Here is a 22,014-nt window from a genome sequence, read left to right as displayed (position 1 = left end):
AAAAATAATTGATTTATAACCCATTTTAAAGCAGAGGCACGTAAGTCTATTGAGTGGTCCTGTGAGTGTATGTACTAGAGTACAAAGCAAACCTCTCTTCAGAACATTTGGATTTGGTTGGAAACTTTTCGTTTTCTGTCTCATAGAGCCAAACTTACTGAGTGGCACTGCCCATAGTGTGAACAAAAGAGGTGTGAAAAGACGAGACCTGGACATGGAAGAGCTCAGAGAGATCCTTTCTTCTCTCTTACCTTTCGTGCGAATTGAACACATCTTACCTATAAGCAGTGAAGTCTTAAGTGATGCAGTAAGTGTTTTTCTCCATGTATTCCTTTCATGAAAAGAAAAATGCCAGGCGTATGTTTTTATTCATTGTAAATAATTTCTTCTACTAATAGAGTATTGTGAAGCTGTAAATTCTGTGAGGACAGATAGATGTCTATTGTATGCAGTGTGTCCCCAGTACAGTTTGTACATAGTACAAATGTCTGTCACATAGTACAGTTCAAATGTTCGCTGAATGAGAGTTGAGTGGGTACATAGGTCTTACTCGTGCGAGAGCATTCTTTCTAGGGGAGTTAATGCAGTCATTTTAGTGTAGATCAAGTAGACCCTTATTCAAAAAGGAAACGGTAGAAACTGCCTTTGGAGACTCTTCAAGAACAGCAGTGAATCAGAGAGCAGTGGAGTGGAGGGATTGGTTCAATATAAAAAGAATGAATGGACCTGAAAATTAATAGAGCTGATCTTGTTACTTTCATAACTTTTTTTTTTTTTTTTTTTTTTTTTTGAGTCGGAGTTTCGCTCTTGTTACCCAGGCTGGAGTGCAATGGCGCGATCTCGGCTCACCGCAACCTCCGCCTCCCGGGTTCAGGCAATTCTCCTGCCTCAGCTTCCTGAGTAGCTGGGATTACAGGCACGCGCCACCATGCCCAGCTAATTTTTTTGTATTAGTAGAGACGGGGTTTCACAATGTTGACCAGGATGGTCTCGATCTCTTGACCTCGTGATCCACCCGCCTCGGCCTCCCAAAGTGCTGGGATTACAGGCTTGAGCCACCACGCCCGGCCTCATAACTTTTTAAACAGTGAATTTTTTTTTTTTAATTAATAGAATTGGCTGGGCACAGTAGCTCATGCCTGTAATCCCAGCACTCTGGGAGGCCAAGGCTGGCAGATCACTTGAGATCAGGAATTTCAGACCAGCCTGGCCAACACAGTGAAACCCCATCTCTACTAAACATACAAAAAGTAGCTGGGCATGGTGGCGGGTGCCTGTAATTCCAGCTACTCAGGAGTCTGAGGTGGGAGAATCGCATGAACCTGGGAGATGGAGGTTGCAATGAGCTGAGATTGCACTACTGCATTCCAGCCTGACTCCATCTTTAAAAACAAAAAAATTGACAGAATTGCTTGAATTCATGGATGGGAAAAATAAATAATATTGGTTCTTCACCCATTGACTTATAAACTTAATGTAGTGCTTATGAACATCATAATAGTTTTTTTTAACTACACAGGAACATTATAAAAGTCATCTGGAAAAAGAACTGATAAGACATTTTTTAAACTTCTTTTAAAAGGACATAAGGGCCAGGCATGGTGGCTCACACCTTAATCCCAAAACTTTGGGAGGCTGAGGCGAGCAGATCACGAGGTCAAGAGACCAAGACCGTCCTGGCCAACATGGTGAAACCTGTCTCTACTAAAAATACAAAAGTTAGCTGGGTGTGGTGGTGTGTGCCTGTAGTCCCAGCTACTCGGGAGGCTGAGGCAGGAGAATCACCATTCAAGAGGAGGTTGCAGTGAGCCGAGGTTGCTCCTCTGCACTCTAACCTGACAACAGAGCAAGACTCTGTCTCTAAATAAATAAAGACATAAGAAGGGATAACTTTTAAAACGTAAAACATTTTAAATGCTAATATTTTATCAATATGCTAATATTTTATCTGTGATGCTAACATAGGAGACAAAATTGTCAAGAAAAAAGTCTTAGTTAATGTAAGAATTGAACAGAATGGGCGTGGTGGCTCATGTTTGTAATCCCAGCATTCTAGGAAGCCAAAGCAGACAGATCACTTTAGCCCAGGAGTTCAGCATCGGCCTGAGCAACGTGGCAAGACCTCATCTCTACAAAAAAATTTTAAAGAATTTAGCTGGGTGTGGTGGTGTGTGCCTGTAGTCCCATCTACTTGGGAGGCTGGGTAGGAGGATCACTTGAGCCTGGGACGTCAAGGCTGCAGTGAGTCATAATCAGGCAACAGAGTGAGACTCTGTCTCAAGGAACAAAAAGAAAAAAAACAGAAAATATAATAATAAACTATCACAGATCAATGTGGTGCTAGATTAACTGATATTAACTGATTATCAGAAGAAGAAATTCATTGAAAGTTAAACCATTGTTTCACTGGCACACAAAATTAATCCTTGTTAGATTGAAAAATTAAATACTAAATTGAAACATGGAAGAACTAGAAGAAAACAATATTGTTTTCAAGAAATATTTATGGGCTACTCTGGGCATACTGCCTATGGGGTAGCCCTGCTCCATAGGGAGCAGCAATAAAAATAAATAAAATTAAAACTTAGGCCAGGCGTGGTGGCTCATGCCTGTGATCCTAGCACTTTGGGAGGCCAAGGTGGTTGGCTCACGAGTTTAGGAGATTGAGACCATCGTGGCTAACACAGTGAAACCCAGTCTCTACTAAAAATTCAAAAAATTAGCCAGGTGTGGTGGCATGCGCCTGTAGTTCCAGCTACTCGGGAGGCTGAGGCAGGAGAATCGCTTGAACATGGGAGACAGAGGTTGCAGTGAGCTGAGATTGCACCACTGTACTCCAGCCTGGGCAATAGAGCAAGACTCTGTCTCAATAATAATAATAATATTTTATAAAAGAAATACTTGTGAACTCTCATTAGAAAAGAAGGTTCAGCCTCACTAATTGCACACACACCCATGAAAGCAAAATAAAATAGTAAGTTATTTTTTCACCTATCAAGGTAGTAGTTATGGTACCACTACACAATAGAATATTTTGCTACCCTGAGCAGTTGTTATGAAGACTATATAGGGGCCAGGCGTGGTGGCTCACACCTGTAATCCCAGGACTTTGGGAGGCTGAGGCAGGTGGATCACCTGAGGTCAAGAGTTCAAGACCAGCCTGGCCAACATGGTGAAACCTCATCTCTACTAAAAAATACAAATATTAGCCAGGCGTGGTGGTGCACACTGTTAATCCCAGCTACTCGGGAGGCTGAGGCATGAGAATCTCTTGAACCCAGAGGCAAGCCAAGATTGTGCCACTGCACTCCAACCTGGGCGACAGAGCAAGACTCTATCAAAAAAAAGACAAGCCAGCCACGGTGGCTCACACCTGTAATCCCAGCACTTTGGGAGGTGGAGGCGGGCAGATCACCTGAGATCAGGAGTTCAAGACCAGCGTGGTCAACATGGTGAAACCCCATATCTACTAAAAATACAAAAAATTAGCCAGGCATGGTGGCACACACCTATAATCCAGCTGCTCGGGGGGGCTGAGGCAGGAGAATCGCTTGAACCCAGGAGGTGGAGGTTTTGGTGAGCAGAAATTGTGCTATTGCACTCCAGCCTGGGAAACAAAAGTGAAACTCCATCTCAAAAAAAAAAAAAAAAAGGAGAAGAGAAGGATGATATAAAGTATGTATTTTTATGAATTCTCAAATTCATCTATGTAAAAATTCATTTGGAAAAGACTCATCCAGGCTCCTGTAATCCCAACACTTTTGGAGACCAAGGCAGGTAGATTGAGTTCAGGAGTTGGAGACCGGCCTGGTCTGCATGGTGAAACCCTGTCTCCACCAAAAAATACAAAAATTAGCTAGGCATGGTGGCATACACCTGTAGTCCCAGCTACTTGAGAAACTGAGGTGAGCAAATTGCTTGAACCCAGGAGGTGGAGGTTGCAGTGAGCCAAGATCTCTCCACTGCCCTCCAGGCTGGGCAACAGAGTGAGACCCTGTCTCAAAAAAAAAAAAAGAAAAGACTGGAAGGAAATATATCAACATTACAGTTGTAATAAGAGTATTGACTTTTTTTCTTTTCTCTCTTTTCTAAATACTAGATAATGCTGTATTTTATTAGTTAAAAGTAATTTTAACTAATACAGCTGTTTACTATATTTAATGAGAGTAATATTGGAGAAACAATTTTTGGTTTTGTTTAAAACCTGGGACTCAAATCAAATTGAACCCTGTATATAGCTTAGAAAAGTATTTTAGAACTTTGGTTAGGAAACACATACCTCTCATCTTTTTTTTTTTTTTTTTTTTTGAGATGAAGCTTCACTCTCTTGTTCAAGCTGGAGTGGTACAGTGGAGTGAGTGACCCAATCTTGGCTTGCTGCAACCTCCACCTCCTGGGTTCAGGCAATTCTCCTGCCTCAGCCTCCCGAGTAGCTGAGACTACAGGCATGTGCCACCATGCCTGGCTAATTTTTTTGTATTTTTTAGTAGAGATGCGTTTTCACTCTATTGGCCAGGCTGGTCTTGAACTCCTGACCTCAGGTGATCCACCCGCCTCAGCCTCCCAAAGTACGGGGATTACAGGTGTGAGCCACCATGCCTGGCCTATACCTCTGCTCTTAGTTCTGTGCCTAATACAGTCTAAGTCCCCAATAAAGGTTTGCCAATAATGGCTCTTAACTTTCATGTTCTCTTAGTATGTGCTAAGCACTGTGGCAGTTGCTTTCATCTGCATTGCCTTCATTCAATCCTCACATCACCTTAGGAAGTAAAGGTACTTGATATAGATTCTCCTAGCATCAATCAGGAAACAACAGGGATACCTCATTCAGTTAGTTGTGCACTGCCTTACCTCCAGGGCCATACAGTAGCCCTTAAAGTGAGGCCCAGGTAACGTAGATTTCCCTGGTCACATGGCTGTTAAATGTGGGAGTTGAAGTTTGAGCTATATCTGCCTTGCCCCAGAGCCTGTATTGCTAAGCACTGTGCTCACCTTCCTGTATCCCTGCGCTGTGCATTCAGGCCCATGTCAATGTTCTTGTTTTGTCATGGGGAGTTGGGTGGGGACTAAATTTGTTCCTAGATGAGTAAGGAAGAAAGAAAATTGGTTTTCATTAAGAGTTCTGATGTTTATCCAGCTTACCACATTTCAATTAATGTGTCTGTTTTTAAAAATATCATTCCTCTATTTAGAGAAAAATGAGAAATTATGGCATTTCTATTGCAGAATCTTTTAAATATTATTAAAAATGTGAATTTCTAAATTTCACATACATTCCTAAATTTTTATTTAAATGATAAAATTTGCATATTTTTGTTTACAGTTATAAATATTTTTATCTATTTATCTTAGTAGTATTTGTAGCACTACACAGATTTCTGTCTAAAAAAAAATTTTTTTTTTTTAGCTGAAAAGAGGCTTGATTAGTACTCCTCCATCAGATATGCTTCCTACAACAGAAGGTGGGAAGTCAAATGCCTGGTTACGGCAAAAAAATGCTGGCATCTATGTTCGTCCTCGACTCTTCTCTCCCTATGTGGAAGAAGCAAAGGTAATGAAAACCATTTGAAGATAGTAGACTACTTTATTACAAACTGTGTGCACAAAGTGGTTTGTTGTAGTATTATTTAAATATTTGGAAATAACCTATATTTTCAACAATAGGGAAAATGAAAGTAAATTCTAGTTTGACTACTCAACAGGATAGTTTTCTAAAATGTTTAATTTTAATTAAGCGTGTTTTTAAAACTGTGGTTATATTAAAATCTGTTTTATGTTTTTCTCATTTTAGTTGCCTTGCAAATTGTTACCACTTACTGAAAATGGTTGTCTCTATTTTGTGATCTTGAGGATGAGGGAAATGTTCTGAAAGAAAATTGCCCACATTTTGTCTTCCTTCATAAATTAAAGGAATGCTGCAACCTCTTGTAACATAGTTCTGTAACAGCTGACTGCTGGGAATTATGTTTTGTTTTAGAATAAATGCACAAACTAAGAAAAAATGTCAGGCCAATTAAGTAAATAGTTGGCATTATGAGTATTGTATATAACATATAAAGAACTGTCCAAGAAAATAACGGTAATGTGAAAATGAAACATCTAATTTTTATTAGATGTATTCAGCCATAAGAACTTTGAGGGATCCATCCTGGGCAACATGGTAAAACCCCGTCTCTACCAAAAACTAAAACATTTAGCCAGTTATGGTGGCGTGCACCCTGATTTCTGCTACTCAGGAGGCTGATGTAGGAGGATCGCCTGAGCCTGGGAGGCAAAGGTTGTAGTGAGCCATGATTGTGCCACTGCACGCCAGCCTGGGTGACAGAGTAAAAACCTGTCTTCAAAAAAAAAAAAAAAACTTTAGCCTTTTGAGGAACTGACAGTCTTTGAAAGTAAGAAATCACTATTAAACTTTCTGAAATAAATTTAACAGATCAAACAGTGTATATACTTAATGAGTATACAATCAAGTTGCCTCAAAATGTTTCTCATTTTTAGACCAGGTGTGGTGGCTCATGCCTGTAATCCCAGCACTTAGGGAGGCTGAAGCAGGAGGATCACTTGAGTCCAGGAGTTCAAGACCAGCCTGGGCAACCTAACGATACCCTGTCTCTACAAAAAATAATAATAATAAATAGCCAATCATGGTGGTGTGCTCTTGTAGTCCCAGCTACTCGGGAGGCTTGAAGTGGGAAGGTTGCTTGAGCCTGGGAGATCAAGACTGCAATGAGTGAGCCGTGATGGCACCACTCCACTCCAGCCTGGGCAACGTTTTTCTTTTTTCTTCAAAAAAGAAAAATTGGTTTATTTATCAGTCTCTTGAATTGATTATCAATCTTTGGGGGTTTTTTTGTTTTTCTTTTAAGATGGAGTTTCGCTCTTGTCACCCAGGCTAGAGTACAGTTGTGAGCTCTTGGCGCACTGCAACCTTCTCCTCCCAAGTTCAAGCGATTCTCCTGCCTCACCCTCCCAAGTAGCTGGGATTACAGGCTCCTGCCACCACATCCAGCTAATTTTTGTATGTTTAGTAGAGACGGGGTTTCACCGTGTTGGCCAGACTGGTCTTGAACTTCTGATCTCAGGTGATCTGCCCACCTCAGCCTCTCAGAGTGCTGGGATTACAGGCGTGAGTCACCACAACCGGCCCTGATTATCAATCTTTAATATTTTTTATTTTGAGCACTTCATTGGATTTGTTATTTAGCACATGTATACATTGTTTTCTTTATTATAATATTGTTTGTAACTTATTTCTGATTAATTTTATATCCTTCTTTCACATTTCAAGTACTTCTAATTAAAAGCAGACTTTTCAAAAGATGGTTGTGTCTTTTCAAAGATGCTCAAAGATGCTCCAAAGAGTCTTTAAGTTAAAATGGCAGGGGTACTTTCTTTCACCACTAATACTAACATTTATAAAATAGAAATACATTAATTCCCTTTTTGTTTGATGAAAGTAATAATCTTCCTTCAAATGTGATTTAACACAGAGGAAGGTTGACTGGTTTGTTAATACTGAATGATTATTTCAGTCAGTGCTAGATGAGATGATGGTGGAACAAACAGATCTTGTGCGCTTGCGAATGGTTAGAATGTCCAATGTGCCAGACACACTCTACATGGTCAACAATGCCGTGCCACAGTGTTGTCACGTGATCAGCCACCAGCAGATCAGCAGCAACCAGTCAAGCCCTCCTTCAGTTGTAGCCAATGAAATTCCAGGTAAGGCAGTATATTGGGTATTTATATTTAAATGAATAATCTTATTATTTTTTGAAATTGCTGATGTTTGAACCCCTCTGTATATGCTAATTATCTCCACATTTCAATACCCATTATGCTTTGTTCTTCTTAAAGAATAAATACTTCTGGGAGATGGCAGGCTAGGGGAGGGATAGCATTAGGAGAAATACCTAATGTAGATGACGGATTGATGGGTGCAGCAAACCACCATGGCACAGGTACACCTGTGTAACAAACCTGCATATTCTGCACATGTATCTCAGAACTTAGAGTATAATTAACTAAAAGAAATACTTATAAGCTAAAACTTTTGCTCTATATATTTTTTAATATTACTAAGTGTATACAGGTTATCAGTTTACCCTTGAGTTTCTCAGCCTTGGTCTTACTGACATTTGGGGCTGGATTATTCTGTTAATAGAGAGCTGTCCTGTGCTTTATAGGGTGTTCAGCTGCATCCCTGGCCTTTACTCCCTAAATGCTAGGAGCACATATGTGCATGCACACACACCTTTGTGAAAACCTTTTGGAAACATTTTTATATTTCTAGACATTGCCAGTTGTGCCCTGTGGGACAAAGACACGTATTTTGAGAACCACAGGTTTAGAGGAATTCAGACTTTTTGACCACCATAGGGTATTTCTCAGGTTATAAGACCCTTTGGGAGGGTCATATGCACTTATTTTACCTTTTAGCCTATGGCCTTCCAAAATGTAATCACTGTGGGTTTCCTAGAGAACCAGTTTCCCAAGTTCTGCCCTGTGAAGTTTACTGTAGCACAGGTTTATATGTTGTATGACTTTAGGGGAATTGGCCATCGATCAGGATATAACTGTCATGTCCAAAAACGTTTGAGCATTAGTTAATGTTGACTTCAACCAAAGAAAAAAAAGCAACAGACCAACAAAACCAACAGTGATCTGGTGATCAGAAACATGTAGCACTTGCTAATTGCCATTGCAAGATTCAAAATAAAAACCAGCAAACTATAGCAGTGGAAATAGCACTTACTTATTTCTGCTTATAAATGTCTATTGTAATTAAAGATGAATAAAAGACAGTGACAGAACTTTTAAGTGAATACATATATTTTATTCTGGAGCTAATGACTTCAGTTGTTACCTTATCAAATTTGGCCACTAGTTGAAATACACATTAGTTGACGACATGAAATATTTCTTTAGCTGATTTATGCAGATTTTGAAGCTTTGCTAATTATCACGGCTTTTTAGGCTTGAGTCAATGCAGTTGAATATCAGCATAATTTAGAACTCAGTCTCAAAAGTCTAGACAGTCTCAAGTAAGTATGCTCAGAAAAATAAGACTTGTCTCTCTGTTGTTTGGCTAATGAGGTATGGCCCTATTCTGGTATCATCCTGGGTTCTTCTCACTTCCTTGCCCACCACATTCATGAAAGGATAGATGTCTTGTTCCAGAGGATTAGGGGGCTCATATCCTGGCTCTGTTACTTTGTATGACTTTGGACAAGGTATTAATATTTTCTTTCCCAAACATTAATTTCCTCATCTATGAATTGGGGCTAATACCTTCTTTCTAGAGTTGTGAGGATTTAATGAAGCACCGCAAATAATATGCAGAGGAGTTTGCCTGGCTTAGAGTAAGCACTCAGTAAACGCTAGTCCCTTTTATCCCTAAAAAATAATAATCACTGCTCTAGTCAGTTTCTCTCATAAATATTTATAGACTCCGTCCCCTCTCCAACCCTACAGCTACAGCCCTTGTTCAGGTTTCTAACCAGTGTTCCTGCCTCTCATCTTACTCAGAATTCTGTTCTTTACACCAGTGAGTGGTTGGCCAGCATACTTTTTCCAGAAAGGGCCAGATAATAAATACTTTAGTTTCTGTATGCCATACAATCTCTGTTATATCTATCTACTCAACTCCCATACAACAGCCATAGACAGTACCTAAATGAATGGATACAGTTACATTCCAGTAAAACTTTATTTACAAAGGCAGACAGCAAGCTTGATTTAGCCTACCGGCCACAGCGTGCCTGCCCATTTTACACCAGCATCAGAGTGCACTTGTTCACAGCTCTGATCCTGTCATCTTCCTGCACAAGTCACTGCCTCTTGTGCACAGGATACAATTTAAATTCTTTATCCATGATCTGCTGGTTGCCATCTTTCTGCCTTCTCTCTTCACACTCTTCCTGCTTATAGCTCTGAACCCTAAGTTCTGCTGGCCGTGCCAACCACTTCTGCCAGGCTGTCTCTTATTGCATGTTTTACACATATCCAGTCCTTCTGCTCACAAAGTTTTTTTTTGCCTGTCTGGTTTCCCTTCATTCTTCTAGAATCTGCTCTGTGTACACCTTGAAGCCTTTCTTGTCTGCCCCCAGTCTGGCTGGGTGCCCTTCCTCCCAGTCCTTCAGTTCTCTCCATGAGCATTTATGACCCGATATTGTATTGTTTACTTCTGGTTTAGTTTATATCACCAAGCCAGAACCTTTTGAGGAGAGTAATCATGTGTTTCATTCTGTGCACCCTAATATCCAAGTCCAATTCCTGGTGCGTAGTTAGGACTCACAAAATTATTTGAACAAAAGAATTAATATATTTAAAGACTTCTGAAATATCTTGAGATTCAGATGAGAATGCATGCAAGTAAAATTATATTTGAACTGTAAACTAAAATAATACAACTCAGGGGCTGTTCAGTATGATCAAGAGCCTTTTGGGCATAGTGAGATTTTAAAACCTTGAAAAATAATTAGAGGTATATAAATTAGTATGTTCCTAGAAAATTAAAATACTGTCTAAAAAATTTATGAGATTCTGATATGAAACACATGCTTTTTTCCCTTGGGCTCACAGGGTCGTCTTCTGTGTAGCTCAGGAATTTTGCTTGCCCACTGTTTTTCTCCTTCCAGTTCCTCGTCTCCTCATTATGAAAGACATGGTCAGACGACTGCAGGAGCTGCGGCACACGGAGCAGGTGCAGAGGGCCTATGCGCTCAACTGCGGGGAGGGCGCCACCGTCAGCTATGAAATTCAGATTCGAGTGCTGAGAGAGTTTGGTCTTGCAGATGCTGCTGCAGAGCTCTTGCAGGTAGGAAATGACATTAAACTGTTTAAAATAGGGAGCCTCAGTCACCAGACAGGCAGTATTGTAGACATCCTGATGAGCCTTCAGCTTGCTTCCTTTTCTTTATATGTGCTTTTTCACCGCCTTTGGTTGTCTTTGATAACCCGCAAGTCTCTCCTGGTGAGAGGCCGTGTCATGGAGTGAACTGAGCAGAGGTCTAGAATGAGAACTGGGTTTAGATCCCAGCTCTGCTGCTTACTAGTTGGTTAACTTGGAATGAGTTACTTAACCACCCTGGGCATCAGCTCTTTTACCTGTAAAACAGATAGTTTTGAAGATCCAGATTGCTACTGTACAGCAGCTATATATCTGGTATGTAGCAAGCATACAAGTGGCAACTGCTAAAAAATTCATAGTGTGCCTACCCAGCAGAGATGGCCTGGAAATGGAAGATTCTGAACTTCACTGCTCTCTCTGCCTCGTTTGGTCACTAGGTTTCAGGTTTGGTCTGCTGCCACGCTTACACATCTTCCATGTGCCCCCTTTTGTTTCTCTCGTCCGTCTTATAAGAAATTTCTTCCACGAGGGTTCAAACCCAAACATGAGAATCAAAGAATAAGTGCTTTCTTTTTTAACGTACCAGGAAAAAAGAAAAAACTCATTTCTAGTAATTATTAGATTAAAAGCAATAGCATTGGTTTTGCAATTAGGATAGAATTTGTAAAGTATTCTGATCACAGCCACTAAATCAGAGCCTTAAGTAAAATTTAATTTCATCTGGTCAAGTGATTGATTTTCTTGCTACTAACTCCAAACCCCTTTAATCCTTACCCTTCAAAAGGATAAGATGTGGCCAGGTGCAGTGGCTCATGGCTCTAATCCCAGCTCTTTAGGAGGACAAGGTGGATGGATCACCTGAGGTCAAGAGTTCAAGACCAGGCTGGCCAACATGGTGAAACCCCGTCTCTACTGAAAATGTAAACATTAGCCAGGTGTGGTAGCACAGGCCTGTAGTCCCAGCCTTGAGAGGCTGAGGCAAGAGAATTGCTTGCACCCAGGAGGCAGAGTTTGCTGTGAGCCTCTGAGATTGCTCCACTGCACTCCAGCCTGAGTGACAGAACAAGACTCTATCTCAAATAAAAAAGGGATAGGCTGGACACAATGGCTCACACCTGTAATCCCAGCACTTTGGGAGGCCAAGGCGGGCAGATTGCTTGAGCTTAAGTTCAAGACTAGCCTGAACAATATGGCAAAAACCCTATCTCTACAAAAAATACAATAAATTAGCCAGGCATAGTGAGTGGTATGCACCTGTAGTCCTGGTTCCTTGGAAGGCTTAGGTGGGAAGATCACTTGAGCCCAGGAGGTCAGGGCTACAGTGAGCCATAATTGTATCACTGCACTCCAGCCTGGGCCACAGAATGAGACCCTGTCTTAAAACAATAAGTAAATGAATGAATGGATGGATAAGCATGGTACAGGTTTCTTCAGCAAGTCAGCAAACTATTTTTAGGTTCTTTTTTTCCCCCCTGCTTGCCTAATTTTCTACTGAACATTTTTAGGCTCTCGTTTTAGGTTGTTGATTTTCATTTTTTTGCTGGAGTTTTTCTTCTTAAAATATATGGTCTGGTTTTCTACTCATTTCTTTTCCTTTTGCCATTCTAAATTGTGTCTGAATTTGATATCTTAAATTGCATGAAGTATTCTTTAATAATGTTTACCAAAATATTAATCAAACTTAGTCATAGATAATGGGTGAGGAATAGTATTTTGTAGTTTTTATTTCAGACAGAGCAGGCACAGATGTTTTGTCAGAAAGTCTCTAGAGCATCCTCAGTTGTATTCCTTTCTTCCTTTGGCATTTAATGTTAATCTCTTAGCAAAGACATATTTGAGTTTGGGTTTATTACCTGTTTTTGCATTATCACATAATTTTGCAAGAGATGACTGACCTGCTTACTGGAGTATTCAGTCAAGCAGCTTTCTTTGATGGCTGTGTCCTAGGTGGTACTCTGTGCTTTTATACTGTAAGTAAGGTGATTTTTTTTCTTGGGCTTCTGGCCTAGAAGAATATATTATGCTTTTTATTCTTGCTGACTGTGGTTTTCTTAAGTACCTCACTTAATTCTCTCAGCCTATAAATTTCCATTTATGAAATATGCTAATAAATATCCTTTTTTTTTTTTTTTTTTTTTAAATCTTAGAATCCTCACAAATTCTTTCCTGATGAACGTTTTGGGGATGAAAGTCCTCTCTTGACAATGAGACAGCCTGGGAGATGTCGTGTAAACAGTACCCCTCCTGCAGAAACCATGTTTACAGATCTGGACTCTTTTGTGGCCTTCCATCCACCCTTGCCTCCTCCACCACCTCCCTACCACCCCCCAGCTACCCCAATCCATAACCAGCTCAAAGCAGGCTGGAAACAAAGACCTCCCAGTCAGCACCCTTCACGTTCATTTTCTTATCCCTGTAATCATTCGCTGTTCCACTCCAGAACAGCTCCTAAAGCTGGCCCTCCCCCAGTCTACTTGCCAAGTGTTAAAGCAGCGCCTCCTGATTGTACCAGCACTGCAGGACTGAGCAGACAGACGGTGGCTGCTGCCGCCGCCACCACCACCACCTCAACAGCAACAGCAGCAGCATCTGAGAAGCAAGTGGTAAGTCAACACTTCAGTAACTTGCTTCAGTTTATGGACTATTAGAAGCAATTTTCTTGGCCCCAAGAGCTCCACTGAGACTCAGCAGTGCCCAGAGTATTGCTGACAAGCGGAAGGCATAGACTTGAGGGATATGGAAAAGAGGGAGAAACGCTAATGTACATGAATGAGAAAAGACAGGAGGAGAGAGACCAGAGGTGTATATGGAGGAGTTGGGTATCTTCTTATCTTTGTGTTCATTTGCCAGGATTAGGAAGGAGTGGGGTTACTGAGCATCATAAAGGAATATACCATTTTCATGTTCTATTCAAGCACGGGTCTAGAATTTGTCCCTGACTTCTACTATTCTGTAAAATCCACTATTGTACCACATGCTTTAATGGGACAAGAAGCAAGAGCAACTTATAGCTAAGTACAATGTACCACCAGGAATAATGTGGAAAAAACTTTTCTTTTTGAGACAGTCTCACTGTGTCATCCCGGCTGCAGGGCAGTGGTGTAATCATAGCTCACTGCAGCCTCAACGACCTCCTAGGCTCAAGTGATCCTCCCACCTCAGCTCCATGAGTAGCTGGGACTACAGGCATGTGCTACCACATTCAGAAGATGGGCAGAAAATGAGGCCTCAAGCATGCCCCTGCCTCTGAAGCTCATCATCAGAGCCCCCACTTCACTTAGAATCACAGTAGCTAGGGCTGGTAGGTAGTAAATTGGTAGAGGATTCTTTGCTTGATTTTGCATGGCATTAGAGATTTTATGTAATACACTTGAAAAAAATAGTGATTTTTTTTTGGTCAGGTGCCATGGCTCACATCTCTAATTCCAACACTATAGGAGGCTGAAGGGGGAGTATCACTTGAGCCCAGGAGTTCAGAACCAGCCTAGGAAACGTAGTGAGACCCCAATTCTACCAAATAAATAAACAAATTAGCCAGGTGCGGTAGCAGATGCCTGTAGTCCCAGCTACTCATGGTGCTGAGGTGGGAGGATCACTTGAGCCTAGGAGGTCGTTGAGGCTGCAGTGAGCTATGATTACACCACTGCCCTGCAGCCGGGATGACACAGTGAGACTGTCTCAAAAAAAAAAAAAAAAAAATTGATTTTTAAGTCTTCCTATTCAGTCATGTGCTATCAGTGGCAAGTTAGAAGAAAAGATTCACCTATTAGTTCATTAAAATATGGCTTATTGGAACCTGTGGACTAGTATATATCCTGAGTCAAATTATGATCCTTTCTTAACTTTTCTTTTTAACATAACCTCAAGAATGTATTATCTTCACAGTGAAACAAAAGATGATGCTTAGAACTGGATCAGTTGTCCTTTTCTCTTCTTATCTTCTCCAGGTTCAGCATGCTTGCATCTCTTAATAGCCAGCATTCTCTTAGATCTGCAGTTGAGCTCAGCACTCAAGCTTCAGCACAATCTTCTTTGTAGTTTTCGTCTTTTTCCGGAAAATTGGCCTAGTCTGCCCACCATAGTCACTGCTTCCTATCATGCTGCTTTCCCTGGGCATACAGAGAATCCTTGCCCTTCTTCTACTGTGTCACTTTGTGGGATTAGTGTTTGCCACACTTGTGACAGAAAGTCCAATGGGTTTTAGAAAGGCTCACCATGTTTGCAGGAGCAGCTAGCACAGAAAGCCTTTCTCACCTTCTTATACCTCTCTACCTCTTCTATCTGCTTCCCCCACCCCAGAAGAGCGAAGGTCGGTAGTGTTTGATAAACCAGATTTCCATTCTGTTGGCCTGGGCCCTCAGTTCTACAATCACAGAAGTTCTACTACTTTATATTTTAAATAAAACTCCTTTTAAAGGTAATTTATTTGTATATTCATTGCAGTCTTGACTATAGTAATGAAAAATTGGAAGCAACCTAAATGTCCAATCGTAGCTAAATGGTTAAGTCATGGTTCATTAATACATTGACAGAAATATATGCGCTAAATTTCGTAAAAATTAATAGATAGCAAAGGAGAAAAACATAAAAAGAAAGACCTCAAAATGCTAACAGTGATATTTCTGTTCAAAAGGTTGCAGTGTTTTTTTTTTTTTGCCTTTATAGCTTTCTGTATTTTTATATTTCTTAAATATTCAGCACGTGTTACTTTTATAATTGGGAAACAAAATCGGTGGACATCATTTTTACAGAGGATGGGTCCTTTTCTTTAACCCTCCCACCATTTTTGTCTCTGTCTGCAGCGAACACAACCTGTGCTGAATGATCTGATGCCAGACATCGCTGTGGGTGTGTCCACACTGTCACTCAAGGACAGGAGGCTTCCAGAGCTTGCTGTGGACACAGAATTAAGCCAGTCAGTTTCTGAAGCAGGACCAGGGCCTCCCCAGCATCTGTCATGTATTCCACAGAGGCATACACACACTTCTCGGAAAAAACACACACTAGAGCAAAAAACAGATGCCAGAGAAAATCCACATCCACAAGAATATCCGGATTTCTATGACTTCTCAAATGCTGCTTGCAGACCTTCTACTCCTGCTCCCGGCCGACGCACCCCTTCCCCTTCGCAAGGTGGATATTTTGGTCCCGATTTGTACAGCCACAGTAAGGCATCACCAAGTGGCTTAAAGTCAGCCTACCTACCTGGCCAGATATCTCCTAAAAAACAGGAAGAAGCTAGGAGAGAATATCCACTTTCCCCTGACGGGCATCTACACCGGCAAAAGAATGAGCCGATACATCTGGACATCGTCGAGCAGCCTCCCCAGAGGTCAGACTTCCCTTTGGCAGCCCCAGAAAACGCTAGTACCGGTCCAGCCCATGTCAGGGGACGAACCACAGTAGAAACTGACTTGACTTTTGGGCTGACTCCTAACAGACCTTCACTTTCTGCATGTAGCTCTGAAGCTCCTGAAGAGAGATCCAGTAGAAGACTGGCAGACAGTGAGTCCCTGGGCCATGGAGCTCAGAGAAATACAGATTTGGAAAGGGAAGATTCAATAAGCAGAGGAAGGAGGTCACCAAGCAAGCCGGACTTCCTCTACAAAAAATCTGCCCTCTGAGAGCAACCTCCAAGTCGTCTGTGCCTGAGATATGAAACATCCCATTTTATGATGTAACCCAACAACTTACAGACCAGTTTATCAACGCCAGCTGACAACTCAGTTTCACATTATTTTGGTCTAGTTTTTGTGTATATATGTGTTAGACATGGCATGCTAAGGAGTTTTTTTTTTTTTTAAATGTCGCATCTGTCTAATTTGTGTTTGAACAATTATGTCGGGAAGCATTTTTACGAGCGAGCAAGCTGGCACTTTTTATTTCTCTTTACAAATGATGGAATTTTTTTGCACTTGTACATTTATTTTCTCTGTATTGATTTTATATTAGTATGTTAAACTTTATTGCCACATTTAAAGGACTGTATTTTCATACTTTTTTGCATTTTACCTTTCATCCACCAATCCATGTGCATTGGATTGCACACTAAGATGTATTTTCTTATGAAATAGTTCTGTGTTTATTTTTTAATTATAGAAATTCCAAAGAACAGCACATCAGAATGCTCCTCTCTTTTCAGTAATTATTTCAGTTCAGAAATCTTCCCGCCCAGTCTCCATAAATCTAATGTCTTTTTTTTTTTTTAAACAAGTCCTGGGAGCTGGGCTTCGTTCCTCCAGCGTGAGTCCAGTCAGGGTCCTGAAGTTTGCTGGTTCAGGAAAGAACAGGAAGGAGAAAAGCCTTCTGTGCCCAGGCTGAAGCTGCTCCATTTCCACAGTGTGGATGCAGTCAGAATCCCTGCACATTCTGGTCAAAAGGATTAGAGTGTCACCAGAAGAGGCTCTAAGGAGATCGGATCCCTTGGAATTAGAAAGCAGTGGAGATGGGGCGCAGTGGCTCACACTTGTGATCGGCACTTTGGGAGGCCGAGGCAGGCGGATCACTTGAACTCAGGAGTTCAGGACTGGCCTGGGCAACATGGTGAAACTCCATTTCTATAAAAAGTGCAAAAAAAAAAAAAAAAAAACCTAGCCGGGCATGGTGGTGTGCACCTGTAGTCCCAGCTACTTGGGGAGCTGAGGTGGGAGGATCACTTGAGCCCAGGAGGTTGAGGCTGCAGTGAGCCAAGCTTGTACCACACCACAGCACTCCCACCCTGTCTCAAAAAAGGCAACATTGAGACCCTGTCTCAAAAAAGAAAAAAGGGGCAGTGGAAATAGTGAAATAACTAAAAGGTCACAGTGACGTTTCTAGTTCTGAGCGTCAGCTCTGCTTGCGATGGGGGAACTGACTGCTCACTGCCTTTAACTGTCTTGCTCTCTATGGGAAAAAAAAAGGGCTTCAGTCTTATAGATGTTATTTGGTGTTTGTAAACATATGTTTTCTTTTAAACGATTTTCAAAGTATGTCGAAATTTTGGTGTCCTATAAAAAGTTGTTGTATAATGCATAGTGCTTTCTCACCAACAGAAAAAAGGAAACAAATTGTTTTCAGTTAAACGCTACATGTCCTACTTGAACTCCACTGGGATGCTGGTTTGGCATTTACTAAACCACTGAGCACATGGGGTCTTTCAGGACCCTCTCCCTTGGAAGGGCAATGTGTGAGCTAAGGACCGTTTTTTTCTTACTCTCCAATGTAAATATATTAGTATTTGAGTTTTTAAATCACTTCAACATTATTTGAGCATTTACTTTGTATTTTTACAGACACATAAACACACAGCCGTAGCACTTAGAAGAAAAGAGGTTTTCTAAACATTCCTCCATATGTAGGATATTTGGGAGCTTCTTTTCTATGTATATATATAAAAAACTATGAATCACTCACACTCACTCTAAAACTATGCAGGGCTAGGGAGCCTTTACGAGCTACCAGATACATGAATTACATGCACTTTGAAGTAAATAGGTTTTCTATTGGGTGTCAACAACTCTGCTTTCTCCCAAAACTATAGTTTCTCTTATGGTCTTTTCCTCCTTTACCCTGTGGATATACACTCAGGAATAATCTGACATTTTAGAAAACCCTAACAGTAGATAGTCTCCAAGATGGGAAACATGCTGTGTGTCTGCACACACCAGTGGCAAACTGCCACCAGTCGCTCTGCTGCCTGACTGGTTAGCTGCTGTGCTGGTGCGCTCGGTGATGCTGGTGGCTGCACAGGCTCCCGAGCTCCCAGAGTTAACACTGATCTTCAGGTCGGCTGTGTGTCGCATTCGAGCCTCCTTTTTTAAAGAGAAAAACATAGGCCTCTGTTCTCACTTGTAAGAGGTTTGACTCATAATAGACGATCGTGTCTTTTGAAGCCCAGTCTGTCTTCAGAAACAAAAGCGAAGGCCATCATATTCCTTAATGTGTGTTTCTGTTATCACATATGTATGTTGACATGTTCATGTTTTGATACAGTTTTATATTTCTATTCTGAATCAGACTGTACTGCGCCAGTACTGCAAGGAAGAATCAGTAGACCTAATTTGGATGGGGAGAAAAAGTCTTATCTCTGACCTGTTTTGTTTTTTTTTTTTTTCCAAATGTTAAACCAGAGCTGTTGATCCCACACATTGATTTTTCTGAAAATTTATGAACTATTCTCATATCTCTGAAATATAATTATAAAAATAGGTGGCCACTATTCTTAAGATTATTTAGTTTATAAAGTTTGCTTTTAATCATGCAGTAGCTTACCTGGCTAAACTATGTTTATAAAGGGAAAACTTGCTTTAATCCATGGGATTTCGGACCGATGTGACTTGCGGACGGTAAACAGGTGTGGGTTTTGCGTGTGTTAGGTTAGGTGTTAGTAAGCTTTTCATGTATCTGGTGAAGTACGGTTACTAGGGTAGGTTGAAGAGCTATGTGCCTCTGGCTTTCCAGCCCATCTAGTAAATCTTTTTTAATGCTGTACTAAGATAAATGTGAAGTCTGAGTAAGGTTGCTCTCAAGAAAAAAGCATATATATGTATAATATAAAATGTAGGCCATGGGAACTGTCATTTTACTTGGTATAGGATTTTAATGAGAACCAAATCACAAAAATACCAGATCTCCTTTTGAGGTCATGGACAATCAGGCCGTTTGGACAATCACCACTTCCAGTGTCTGCTGTGCATTGAGGTTAGAGAACTACCATTTACATGCTAGGGCCAAGAGAGGACATTCGAGTTTCTTAAAGATGCTGTTGGTCTTTTTCTTATGTTATTGTTTTAGTTTTGTGATTTTGATGAGTAAGTTCAGAGTCACTGGTGGCTCCTAAGAAAAAAACAGCAGCATGAAAGGCAAAAAGTATTTGAAACATAGTTGTGTAAATTTTCCACACCCATTCTTTAGCTCACATGCCCCCTTTAGCTTTATTTCTGGGAACATGTCCTTAGACCTCAGCTAGCCTGACACTGCAATAACCTGTTAGGCTTTAAGGCTTTTCAGTGAATTCTTGACATTTCAGTCTTCTTACAGAATTCTTTATGAAACCTTACCTAAGTCTTGTTTTTGCTTCCTCAGAAGCTTTTTATTACACCTGCCATCCTTCATTGGATTTTCCTTTTGGTTTGTTGTTGCCGTCCTGGCAATGAGCTTAGTCCTTGTACATCTGCATGAAGATGCCGATGCCGAAGGCAAAGTGGAAGCGCGCGCCACGCCGTGGAGCTCACAGCCGGTGTGCATCGTGCTTTAGAGTTGACAGGATTGACATTTCTCAGTAACTACCCAGCAAAATACATATTTTCATAATGTTGAATTTGCCTTTTAGAAAAAAGAATGTTTCATTAAACACTTGTAAGATACTTATCTCGAAATTAACTACAAGGCATTCATGTTTTTAGGACTGAATTCAAAGGGAAATGCTTCTTTGACTTTTTTTCATTGTTCAGTTGACTTTCAGCTTTCTGTACTGACTATTAAAGCAGCAGTGATGGGTGCTATTCCCGGTTCTGCAGTGGTTTACTTTGTCTACTAAGTGATTTACTTTTAAACCTCATTACTGATAATCTTACTGAAAGACTTAACATGCACACTGCTAAAAGGTGTTTTACTGTTTTCCATTAACAGTGTTGTATGAGCAATGTTTGGTGACATGTTGTCTCTTTGTCCTGTAGATTGTCATATCTGTTATGTAGCTATCGTATTGGCAAGTCCTTTGCTTTTTTTTCCTCTAGAAAATCCTCAGACTGTCAGTCTTTCATATTCTGAATATTATAATGCCGTGGCCGTTTCTATAGAAAGATGACTTGCAAGTGTGTGTCTTGAAAATAACTTCTTGTGTTTGTGTGTTTGTGTGAGTTCTGTCTAAGAGGTCAGATAAGCTCTGGAAGCTTCATCGTCTACCTGCACGTGACTCTGTATCTGGGTTACATGGGCAGGCAGCACTAAGTCCTGCTCTTAGATGGGGTGGCTGAGAGATAAAGGTTCCGGAACTCTCCTTGCTGTGTATGCACCACTTCTGTACACAGAGAGGTGGAAAACCATCTACAACACTGCATTTCTTGTGGTTGTGCTGTTACTGGTATAAAGTCAAGTGCCTTCAATGCTAAAGGCTCAGAAATTTTTCTTAAACTGATTTCATGTCCTATGCAAGTGTTTTCTACAACCTGCATAACCAGTACTTTGTAAAACTTGTTTACGCTTCAATTGTACATAGTGATTTTTAAAGAAATATATAGTATTTTTATTTAGGTACCTCCAAACTTGAATTCGTCTGTGTGAAGCATTGTAAAACGATACATTTCTCTTTTGAGTACCATTACAGTTGTACAGAGGTTTTCACTGCTTCTATTTTTCTACTGTTACTGATGAGCATGTAACACTGACTTTATCCTACATATAGTTGGCATTTCAAATAAATGGCTTGTATAGAATCTGCTGAGTTGGATACAGTCTGTTTTAGCAGTGTAGCATATAGTCTTCAATCATAGAAGTGATTGCACCCCTGGAGGGTAGAAGTGGGAGGTTTTCTAGGTTGATTTTCTGTTTCTAGGATTTCAATCATTCAGAGGCATTTATCATCATCATCATCATGGTTTTCTTGGAAATCACACATTTTATTCTGAATCATCAAGTTCATTATTTTCTATTATTTTATTGAGACATTTCTGAGAAATTTTATTTTGCAAATTTGAGCGAAAAGTTCCGCACAGGGGTCTGTACAGGATGGCAGGAAGCTCAGCCTGGCGCCCATGTGAACCAGGCACCTGAATGTGTCCTGCTCTTCAGGGGCCTTCAAGGGTCTGCGACCTGGCCTAGATTCTGAGCTTTCTTTTGCTTTCACACTCAGGCTCAGTAATATTTTTCTATTTAAAAAGGAAATGAAATCATGGTCTCGAGTCTAGCTTTCTGAAATTTAAAAAGGCCATGCAAAATGGAAAGTTTTCTCATTTCCATTTTTTAAAATTCCTACAAAAGAACTCTTATTTTTTATTTTTGAGACAGTGTCTTGCTCTGTCACCCAGGCTGGAGTGCAGTGGTCATGGCTCACTATAGCCTTGATTTCCCAGGCTCAAATGATCCTCCCACCTCAGCCTCCGAGTAGCTGGGGCTACAGGTGCACATCACTATGCACAGCTAATTAAAAAAAATTTGTAGAGATAGGGATCTCACTGTATTGC

General features: G+C 40.7%; 1 protein-coding gene across 1 annotated transcript in view; it reads left to right on the top strand.

Moving 5' to 3' along the window:
- The window catches only part of BTBD7 (BTB domain containing 7), a 106,970-nt gene extending 85,703 nt beyond the window's left edge, over positions 1–21,267 (top strand). Inside the window, exons 6-11 of the mRNA XM_064375182.1 lie at positions 147–307; positions 5,408–5,551; positions 7,533–7,722; positions 10,641–10,819; positions 13,000–13,455; positions 15,655–21,267. Of these exons, the coding sequence (XP_064231252.1) occupies positions 147–307; positions 5,408–5,551; positions 7,533–7,722; positions 10,641–10,819; positions 13,000–13,455; positions 15,655–16,476 (1,952 nt within the window). The 3' untranslated portion in view covers positions 16,477–21,267. The remainder of the gene's footprint in view (positions 1–146; positions 308–5,407; positions 5,552–7,532; positions 7,723–10,640; positions 10,820–12,999; positions 13,456–15,654) is intronic.
- The last annotated feature ends 747 nt before the right edge of the window (positions 21,268–22,014 follow it).

The sequence above is a fragment of the Aotus nancymaae genome, unplaced genomic scaffold (assembly GCF_030222135.1).
Source record: "Aotus nancymaae isolate 86718 unplaced genomic scaffold, 86718_ANA_hifiasm-v0.15.2.pri h1tg000011l, whole genome shotgun sequence".
NCBI lineage: Eukaryota > Metazoa > Chordata > Mammalia > Primates > Aotidae > Aotus > Aotus nancymaae.
This window is presented reverse-complemented; position numbering and strand designations above follow the sequence as displayed.